At 39.6% G+C, this 10,518-nt stretch overlaps 2 protein-coding genes across 4 annotated transcripts; both read right to left on the bottom strand.

The window, feature by feature from the left end:
- Nucleotides 1–684: 684 nt before the first annotated feature.
- Nucleotides 685–4,374, bottom strand: LOC126624827 (probable 3-hydroxyisobutyrate dehydrogenase, mitochondrial). Of its 2 annotated transcripts, XM_050293938.1 has the most exons (10): nucleotides 4,156–4,374; nucleotides 3,663–3,751; nucleotides 3,372–3,486; nucleotides 3,074–3,221; nucleotides 2,783–2,865; nucleotides 2,247–2,342; nucleotides 1,986–2,128; nucleotides 1,705–1,789; nucleotides 1,414–1,493; nucleotides 685–926 (listed from the first exon to the last, which is right to left on the bottom strand). In XM_050293938.1, the coding sequence occupies exons 1-10, from the start codon at nucleotides 4,282–4,284 to the stop codon at nucleotides 839–841; spliced, it is 1,056 nt and encodes a 351-aa protein (XP_050149895.1). In that variant the 5' UTR covers nucleotides 4,285–4,374; the 3' UTR covers nucleotides 685–838. The 2 variants fall into 2 exon arrangements, with proteins under 2 accessions (XP_050149895.1, XP_050149896.1); XM_050293939.1 differs by lacking the exon at nucleotides 3,663–3,751 and having other exon boundaries at nucleotides 4,156–4,302.
- A 1,432-nt stretch (nucleotides 4,375–5,806) lies between these two features.
- On the bottom strand, nucleotides 5,807–10,518 carry LOC126624397 (LRR receptor-like serine/threonine-protein kinase GHR1). 2 transcript variants are annotated; one of them, XM_050293453.1, is made up of 4 exons: nucleotides 10,164–10,518; nucleotides 8,491–9,569; nucleotides 6,810–8,360; nucleotides 5,807–6,551 (listed from the first exon to the last, which is right to left on the bottom strand). In XM_050293453.1, exons 2-4 carry the CDS (start codon nucleotides 9,548–9,550, stop codon nucleotides 5,968–5,970), a joined length of 3,195 nt encoding a protein of 1,064 aa, XP_050149410.1. In that variant the 5' UTR covers nucleotides 9,551–9,569; nucleotides 10,164–10,518; the 3' UTR covers nucleotides 5,807–5,967. The 2 variants fall into 2 exon arrangements, with proteins under 2 accessions (XP_050149410.1, XP_050149409.1); XM_050293452.1 differs by having other exon boundaries at nucleotides 8,491–10,518.

Here is a 10,518-nt window from a genome sequence, read left to right on the forward strand (position 1 = left end):
TCGTTCCACCTCACCTCTCTGGAACGACTCGTTCCACATCCGTGGAACACAAAATTATAACATCTCCGTCTCCTTCTTCTACCTCCTTTTTTTCATCCGAAGATATCTTTGCTCCCTTTCCGTTCTGTTCCGTCCGCATACCAAACGATACCTTAAGGTTGCCTCGCTTTCCAACATGATATTTCAGTTCGTCATTTCTTCATCTGAATAACACTATTCGTACCACCTTTCAATTCTTCAAATTGAAAGTTTACTAACCACCTCTAACTTAAGTGGACCACACTTGTGCACATGAGACTCACTTGAATTAGAGAATCAGCAATAAAGGCGTTCAAATAATAGTACTTTTTCTATCGATGGAATATACTCTCCCTTTCTCTCTGGCCTAAATGTAAAGAGGAACACATAAGCATCATAAAAAGGGAGGCAGATTCTCTGCCCTCCCACTTCTCGTGCCCTCTTGTTTCTGTGATCACGGTTAAGCCACTTCAACATTTTATATTACTATTTTTTTTTATCTTATTATCTCTATAAAATATATATATATATATATATATATATATATATATATAATGTTGACATAGCTTAAACGAGACCACACAAAACAGAAGAGCATGGGAGGGCACGGGAAATGAGAGGGCAGAGAATCTGCCTCCCATAAAAAGCTGGGGGTAGATTTACAAAGAAACAAAACGCTATCAACATATAGACAAGATAAATTGTATTCGTTTAAGGCCATGAAGTTGCAACTTTGTATAGAAATTGAGTGCCACAAAATGCTTTTTCAGGTTTCCAATATTTGGACCTGCTATTATCACTAATCAGTGATGAAGTCAAACTAACTCTCGTTCTTGCCGGAGTAATAATGCTGGAAAACACAGGAGAAGTCCTCGGTTTCGTGACCATTCTCGCAGAGCTCTGTGTATCTGCACAACAAAACAGTGCATCAGCTTAAGGTGACCGAAAATAGTATATGCAGCGGAGATTGTTGTGCTTTACAAGTTATCAATTTCAGAATTTGAATTGGATGTTGACGCAAAGCTTAAATCAAGTTTCGGTTAAACTTCAAAGTAACCCAACATTAAGCATTGACAGCTTAAATCAAGTTTCGATATATGCACACAGAGATCGATGCATATGTGTTTTGTACTTCCTCGACTGTCTTCTGTTATGGTCAGCATGTCACCTTACTTCTATTATCGAGTTTAGATGGATGCTTGTTACTTCTAGACCGCTAACAGAAGGAGTGCAAGTAGTTTTCGGAGTGGGACTAGCATCGCTAACAGAAGGAGTGCAAGTAGTTTTCGGAAGAGTGGGACTAGCATTACCCTACCTTATTCATCTATGATATAATTAGATATGAAAAATATGCGAGGACACCGACGTAGGCTCAAAAAAGGCAAAGGGATTTACATCTTTTGTGCTTGGGATGTCAACGGGCATCTAACACCAACCTCTTCGGCTGATGTTGCACCAAGGTTTAGATCCTTAGCCTGCCATTTACCAAATACAATCATCAGTATCCGAACAACATATTAACATTACAGGACTCAAGATTGACCGTTAGGAAAGCATCAGCAATATGTTAAGGCCCGCAGAGACCGAAGATACTAGATGACCAAAATTTGTTGAACAGTTTATGCCTAATATTTGTTGAACAATATCAAAAATAAATTTCAGACGAACAGGATTAAACTAACTTACCATAAGTTTGGATGCAAACCCGCCATCATAGTTCCTTGAAGAGGGCACTCCTTCCATCACTCCAGGAACCGGATTATAACTATCACTGTCATGCATTCCATGTCCTAGGTGTTAAGTACTAACAAACCATTTGGAAACACATAATCTACTCAAATATAAGCCCAAACCTGAAGATATTCCCCATAAGTGTGTGCAGGTATGTGTAGTGTAGGGGCAAGATCCAATCGGCAGCGAAGCAAAAATTGCCTTAAGCTACAATGTAGAAGGTATTCCTATATTACCTACTCCAACAGCGACCACTTGAAGAGTTGAGTACTCTTGTCAGAATACTGGCGGAAAGTCCGAGAGCCTGGCCAAGAGCAAGGGATTCAGAGACACCAATCATACTAATAGACATTGCCAAATTATTGCAGATCTTTGCTGCCTACATACAAAACCATTTTAGATGTCAAACAATCTGCAACAAGTTCAGGTAGTGGCATGAAAATTCTCAAAAAGCGGAAGGAGTTGTATTTTTGGCTCGTGAAGATGTAAGAACTTACTGAACCATTTCCTGATCCACCACAATAAATCATGTTCTTGCCCATCGCAAGGAATAAGGACTTTGCTGCCAGATAAGATTCCTCAGAGCCACCCACCTGCAGACATGCTATCTTTTGATCATGACTCAGAAATTAGATATCACCAACCTAGGTACAATCCTCACCCTCTAAAATCATATATCCCGTCTTGTGCATATACTAACTAGGATGACAAGAACAACACCTAGGACATATACTAAACAGTTAATTAGAGTATCTGGGAGAATGGAAACTGAAAATCTAGATCGTAAAATCAGCTTGTTTACTTCCATAATCTGAAATTCTTCATCAACTGATATTATGATCAAAATGTCAGTCCGCATTTCCGGCCATATATCAAATCAAAGTCATACAATGAAGTACAAGTGGTATATAGTACATGAGAAATAATACTGAAGAACAACCGCCCCTTAGGAATGCATATTCTTCTCTCTTCAATATAACTCCAGCATTCAGACTTAAATTACTGACTTCGGATGCCAAAACCAGAACTATACCATGAAAGTAAGAGTCCCCGCTTCTGCAGCAAGAACACCTCCAGATACAGGGGCATCCAACATGGCAGGCTTCTTCGGATAATCTACACAATATGCAACACATTAGTCAGTAAAAAGGCAAAGTTAAATGTCCCCCATCAGCCATCTTACAAAATAAAGTCAGTAAAAAGACAAATGAAGGAAGAAACTGCATTTTTTCACAACCTCAGCCATTTGATATTTTAAATCAATATAATGGATGATTGAGCAAGCACTGACGCACAAACAAATTAAATCAGTCTGCTATTGTACCTTTTTTCTCCTTTAAAGTACAGTCAGATACAGCAATAGAAAGCTTTCTCGACGTTTGTGGATCAATAGTGGATGAATCTATTAATAACCATGGTCGTAATTCCCCTCCACGAAGTAAACCATTAGGTCCAGTATAAACATCATATACCTGCATTTGAAATAAAAAAACAGTGTCACATTTTGCTGTTCTTGTGGAACTTGAACACCTCAAATTTGCAAATTAATGAATTTTAAGCAACACTTGAAATGTAACTTCCCATAAGTAGAGTTTAACGAATGAATGAGTTAAGGCACTCACGTGAGATGAGGAAGGCAGCATTGTGATTACAACATCACTAGCTTCAGCAACTTTTAAAGGTGTTTCTTTGGTTGCAGCTCCCATGTCAGAGAACTTCGTCACAGCATTGCTGTTTCTGAACAATAAAAACAATAACACATAGACATTATAAACCGCCATAGAACACATGGTGATCCCGCCTTATCCTAAGTATGACGGGGATAGTTAATCCTTGAGATTAATCAGTACAAAACGTAGCTGACTGAATGTGATCCAAACAAACAGTTTGTAGAAAAGATATAAATACATTACATGTCATGAACAGCGACTCGGTATCCAGCCCTAATTAGATTATTTGCCATCCTTGATCCCATATTTCCCAGCCCTATAAACCCAACACTCTGCAATCCATTCAGATAATGTTACAAATATACAGCACCCAAAAAATCTACTTAAACAGTAGCATTCTCCATATAATTACTCTGTTCTCAAAGAACTGATATATAAATATTTCATAAAACAATCTTATGCTTGGAGTCTGTTTCAGTAAAAGCGCTGCTGTCAGTCAAAATCACTTCCCAAAGAAGCACCTGCCAGATGTTTCTTCAAGAAGTGCTTTTCCAGGAAGCACTTGAATTTTCAATAAAAACCTCAACGTGTTCATAGTCAAAAGACTTCTAACAAAAGCACTTTCGAACATAAGTGCAATCCCAAACGAGCAAATCAATTTTCCCACATACCCAGATGAGAATTAGCATGAAATAACTCAGAGCAACCAGAATTAGCATCAAAATCAGAGCTTTACCTCAAAACCGGACGAGACTTGCTCTGAATAAAATCTGCGTGTTGAAGATGGCAGAAGAGAAAGTGGGTCGATTGAGGAAATGCATTTGGAAAGATGATTCAGTGATCTCACCCTACAGAAAATTGCCATGCTCTCTCTCTCTCTCTCTCTCTCTCTCTCTCTAGAGGCAAAGTTCAAATAATGGCAGTGCTAATTTACAGAAGAAAAACAGGAAATCATTGTCTCCAATCTATCATTTGGTTGTCTTATCTTAAAGTCCACGTCATTGTATTTGTATTTCATGTTACATCTTTATCTATTTGGCTTTTTTGTCCAACAAATTATTCCCTCACTTGGAATTAAAAGATGAGCACTTTGTTGCGGGATAGTTGGTTATAATAGCGTTTTCCGTGAGGGGTTTTATATAGAGCTGAAAAAGTGATGGATATAGTCTATTTTAGTGCTCTGAAGAATTGTTGGTGCTTTATAAAAGAATCTCTCATAATGAGATGCAGGCTCTATATGGAGCTATATATATTTATTTATGTAGTAATTTGATTAAGCGATGATTTTTTTTTTTTTTGTGTTTAGCTTTTCTTAATTTGGGGTGTGATATCCACATACTTCATTTTACTTCTCACATATTTTTTTAATTTTCGGCCGTCGGATCGGATGAATTGAAGAAGATCAACAGACAAAAATTATCAAGGGGTGTGTAAGAAGTAAAATGGGATGTGTGGATAGCACACCCCTAATTTTATTTTTGGACGTGCTGTCTTATTATATTTTTTTATGAACCCTTCAACCTAAAAAGTTCAAATTGTAACAAAGTTAGATTTCATCACTTAAGAATCGTTCGTTGGTTTAGATTCTTTTATCTCAAACTCATCCATTGAAAGAAACAAACACACACTTCGCCTTTTGAAATAATTTGATTTTTACGTATAACACAACAATTTACCTAGTACCAATTGGTAAATTAGTGGCATACAATTTTGAAAAAATTATTTGAAAATTTCATCCATCAATGCCCATGAACGTTAAATCAATTTGAAATTTTAATTCTTATGGAATATAAAAAAAATCATTGATTAGCCAAATTGTAAGAAAAATAAGTAAGAAAAAATAATTAAAAATAATAATAAAATGAGAGTATAAATGTATTCGTAAGTGGAGAGTAAGAATTTTGCTCATATTGGTTGCTATTTTTTGTATGGGACCCACTGTTTTTTGGGACTAGATAGATGTAGTCCGATTTTATGCTACCCAAGAAAAGAAGTTGCTAGCCCCAATGGTATATCTAACCCTATTTTCCGACTGATTAGAGATGAAATTTCTCGCTAAGGCTGAAAATGTGATAACCTCATAAAGAATAAAGCTCCCATTGAAGATGCTCTTAGGACCGTATGATCTTTATTTTAAACAGTTTTTCGTAATTTAGAATAGAATATCGCTCAAAATTGTTACAATTTTTCAGAAATACAAGCTGCCCCTTCAAATAGGCTAGTTGGCAGTAAAGCGTTCCACCTCTTGCACCGAAATTTAAATTCCTCTCCAATTCGATTTGAGTAGTTTAGAATATCGTATTCTTAATAAACGATGTTAATGACATAGGGCAAGGTACGTAAACTTGGAAACGGCCGGCGCGGATCGTCATGAAGCGACACAAAGCTAAACAAAAAACATTGCATCCCTTGAAATCTAGTCCATTTCCAATTCTCCACAATGGTTAATTCAATCAGCTGATCACACTAGAAAAACCAAACCAGATACAAAAAGGGAGGCCAATGAGATATTAAAACTTCCCTCCTACAGAAAAGGAATAACTTAAAACTATATGGAGGAGAGATCCTCATATATGTTCTTAATACCTGGCCTCTCCCCAACACTTCTTAGACATCGTAACGCTATTCCAAGGACCTCCTTCGTTCCCTTCTCCGCTGCTGGCATTCCCATTTCCGGCACCAATGCAGCGTCAAAACATTCAGAGCCGCGCCCTTCTGCCACCCTCAGCCGAACAAAATCTGTCAAATCAACCCCACTTCCTTCACCTGAAATCACATCGCCCGCGCACCTTCCAGTTAGGAGTTCCAGCATTATCACTCCAAAGGCGTAAATATCTGACTTGAAGGAGGGAAGAGGCTTCTTGGAAGCAGCCAACTCTGGTGCACGGTAACCCAACACACCAGCATCGAGAATCTGTTCGATGGTGCCAGCTTGTGTCATGAGGCGGTGGAGGCAGTAATCAGCAACACGGGCATTCAGGTCTGGCCCGTCCAACAAAATATTTGATGCTTTGAGGTTACCGTGTGGAACAGCACGGTCAAAATGGAGATAGTTCAGGCCACGTGCGACGTCAACTGCAATTTTGAGCCTTTGGGCCCAGGTCAATGGTGGACCTTTTCTTCCTGGCCGATCTGAAATAATTTAGGCTCATCAGAAATGCCAATGGAAGGTTACCTAAATACAAATACGCGCACAGATAGGATACATATATGCACACGCACACATGTACATGCAGAGAGAAAGAGATCGGTGAAGTAGCAAGAACAATTTTTCTTCAAAAATCAAGAGAGAAGTGGGCTAAAGATACAAGTCATGCATTCTATAGCAAAAGAAACTGTTTGATCAACGCAAGATAAATAGGTCGAAGAGGCTAACAAAAAACAGCTTACCATAAAGGAAGCTTGCAAGACTTCCCGGTGAGATATAATCGGAGAGAATGAGCTTCTCATGCTGTGTGGGACCCCAATAGTACCCTCTCAAACCTACAACATTTGGATGCCTCATGTTCGCGAACTTTTTAGCCTCCTTGGCAAACTCCTTTTTCTGTTTCGCCACCCCTTCTCTCAACCACTTAACCGTCAAGAACAACCCATTATCAAGTGTTGCCCTGTAAGAAGTCCCATGGCTACTTCTTCCTAGAACTTCAGCAGGAGCCCTTGACAGCTCCTCCGGGGTTAATGCAATTGTATCATCAAGAAAATGCAGCTCCCCAAACAATTTATCCGGTGACCTCACGTCCAGTCTTGCAAGGTTTTCAGTAGTGACCGACTCTCCAGAGTCTGGCGACCAAGAGAAATGGTTGTGCTTTGAAGGGGAGAAACCAGCTACAGCTGCAACCTTTTTATCGGGGCTGACAGTTTCGGATGATGATCCTTTTTGTGAAGCCATGAGATCCTCAGCTGAAACAACCAAAGCACCACCCGTGCCTGTTCCACGATCACCAGATTGGTTTGGTTGAGTGCGCCTGTGGATGTCTTTTTTGCTTGTGGTATGCTCTGATGGGATTCTTCTTGACATACGGATGTAGTGTACGAAGATAGCAAGCAGAAGAAGAATGAAGACAGCAACCACACATGAAACTATAATGATTACTTTGACCATTGCACTGATTGGTCTCCTCTTTGAATTTTCATTTCCAGAACTGTTTGATCCCGGAGGACCATTTGGAAAAAGCAAACGTGCATTCCCTGGATAGAAGGAAGATTTTGGAAACTTTCTCAGATTTTCTGGGACATCCCCGGAAAGATCATTGTATGAAGCATTAAAGCTTTCAAGACTAGTAGGCAAGTTGTTTGGCAAAGGACCTGTAAAATGATTCTGGGATATGTCTAAAGAGCTTAAAGTGCTGATGTTGGTGAAGGAAGTTGGAAGAGAGCCAGAAAAATTATTTCTAGCAATATTGAACATTTTAAGCCCCTTCAATGAACCAAAATGATCAGGAAAATAGCCACTAAGATGGTTCTGGGAAAGATCAACAACTTGAAGATTTGACTCACTGGGCAAAGGAGATGAGATGTTAATCGAGCCGGTGAGTAAATTATCACGAAGGTGCAGTTCTTGCAAAGTGGGCATTGTTAGCAATTCAGCTAGAACCGTTCCATTGAGCTGATTGGAACTGAGATCAAAGACGCTAATCTTTGGATATTGTGTTATAACACTTGCTATAGAACTACTAAGAGTGTTATGGGAGAGGTTAAGATAATTTAAACGCAAAAACTGTGGGGTTACATCAGGGATGGGTCCTGCCAAATGATTTTGACTCAGATCGAGATATTCGATGTTCCCCCATTTCACCATCCTGGTTAAGTTTCCTTCGAATTTGTTATTCGATAGATCAAGCACGGCACAACTTCCGGTCAGCAATGGTAACTCACCAGTAAGCCCATTTGAGGACAGATTGAGGAAGCACAGATTGGTCGATGTGATCATATCTATTGGTCCTGAGAGATGAACTTCAATGTGAGAGGCATGCTAAAACACACTAAGCATAAATGAGTAAAGTAGAACAACACAAAAGGACGCATTTGCAAGTGAATGTAAACGAAGGCAAAAGGAAGTACATATTAGTACCTGTGAGATTGTTGCCACTCAAATCTAGTTCAGTTACGACAAGAGAATCTCCTTTTAACAGACCATTAGGAATATCTCCGGTAAATCTGTTGTTGCTGAGTTTGAGGACTTGGAGATCATAGGCAAAATTAAAGCCAGGCAATTCCCCTGACAGCTGGTTGTAGCTGAGATCCAACACCTTCAGGTTTTCAAACATCTGTAGCTCACCACCGCTTACCAGTGACCCAGTGAGCTGGTTGTGGCTAAGATTCAAGTACTTAATAGTCTCAGAAAGGCGGGGTAGAAACTTCTGCTGTTGTGAACTGGAACTCACAAACATATTGCCACTCAAATCAACATGAGTGACCTCAGATAGCATCAAAAATTCCGGATCGATATGCCCATCGAGCATGTTCCCATGCAAGTCAAGCACATCGAGACTTGAAATTAACTCAAACCCCTTGGGTATTTTCTTGGTAAAGCCATTTAAAGACAAATTTAGATGTACCAGTTTAGGCAGCTCTGTCAATGATGCCGGCAGGGGCCCGGACAAGGAGTTTCGACTCAAGTCCAATAACTGGACTGAGGAAAGCCCTGAAATTGAATCTGGAATAGAACCGGAGAAGTTGTTGCCACCTAGTGAGAGATTCCTTAAGCTCCCTAACCTACCAATCCCAGGTAGTAAAGGTGAAGAAAATAAATTGTTGGACAGGTCAAGGAACTCAAGGCTTTTGAAGTCAGCTATGTTGTCGGGAAACTTCCCCATTATCGAGTTGTTGGCCATGGAAAGTCTCACAAGCTTCGTTAGATTCGCAAACACACTCAAGTCCACATCCGCAGAGAGACTCAAGTTATCAAGGACAACCCCAGCAACATTTCCGCCATTACACACAACACCGTTCCAAGAAGATGGGCAGCCATCAAAGTCAATGGACTCATCATTCCAAGAATTAAGGACATAGCCAGTGGGGTCATGCTTGACACCCTTCTTGAACTCGAGCAGCGCCAAAATATCCTGCGAAGGGAGCTGCCCCATGGCAGAAATAAACAGAAGGGACACCACAAAAAGCCGACGGAGCATACTTGCCCTATATTAATGGCTTCACCCAGTTGAAATAAAAGCTCAATGTTAGAACAAGCAGTAAACTTTACGCCTCTACAACCAACAAATTCAAGCAGGAAGACCAAACCAATATTCCAACACCAACTACAGCACAACACAGGACCCTCACTTTCGATTTCGAATATAACGAGAAATAGCTATCAATGTTGGGAAGAAGTGGAGGGCTTTTGAGCTCTCAAATCCACAGAGTGATAGAAACTCAACTAATATTCGGACTTGTTCCAACCACAGTTGGAATCAAACATGCATCCAGAACCCCCCTTTTTTCCCTAACAAAAAGGCCAAACCTTTGAACTTTGAAGAACTTCAAAGGACCAGATTCTCCTCCTCAAAGGACAACACAAGTCATTTTACCAACTTCATACTACACAGCTCAAAGCAGTAAATCACACAAATAAGCAGCAAAAACTGTCACTATTAGAGACCTAACAAATTTTACTACCAAAAGATTCCATTTTTAGCAACAATGTGGCTCTGTAAAAACTATCCCAATACAAAGATTCAATCTTTGAAGCAAAACCCAGAATTTGAAACTGCTGAAAAATTACAAATGGGACTGTAAAGGCATTACCTTTTCCACATTGCTTCTTCACAAAGCTCACAGAACAACCAGCTACAGAAAACCCATGAACAAAAACTAGAAGTGGGTCTTCAAATTTACAAGCCAAACTGATCAAGGGACCCAGAAGAAATTTAACCAGAAACAAAAAACCCCTAAAAGAAAAGTACTTTCGGGCCTTTCTCTAGTTATTAACAGTCCAAAAACCTTTGCTCTTTCTTTAATGAAAGTAAATACAAAAAATCTCAGAAAGGCAGTGTCTTTAAGAGGGGCATGTGGAGGCACCAAAGAAAAAGCCAAAGGGGTTCTGTGGCATTAGGGTATTAAACAAAAACCCTAACAACCCTAGCTTTTGTGCCTTTGGGGG

The sequence above is a fragment of the Malus sylvestris genome, chromosome 5, assembly GCF_916048215.2.
Source record: "Malus sylvestris chromosome 5, drMalSylv7.2, whole genome shotgun sequence".
In the NCBI taxonomy this organism is placed as follows: Eukaryota; Viridiplantae; Streptophyta; class Magnoliopsida; order Rosales; family Rosaceae; genus Malus; species Malus sylvestris.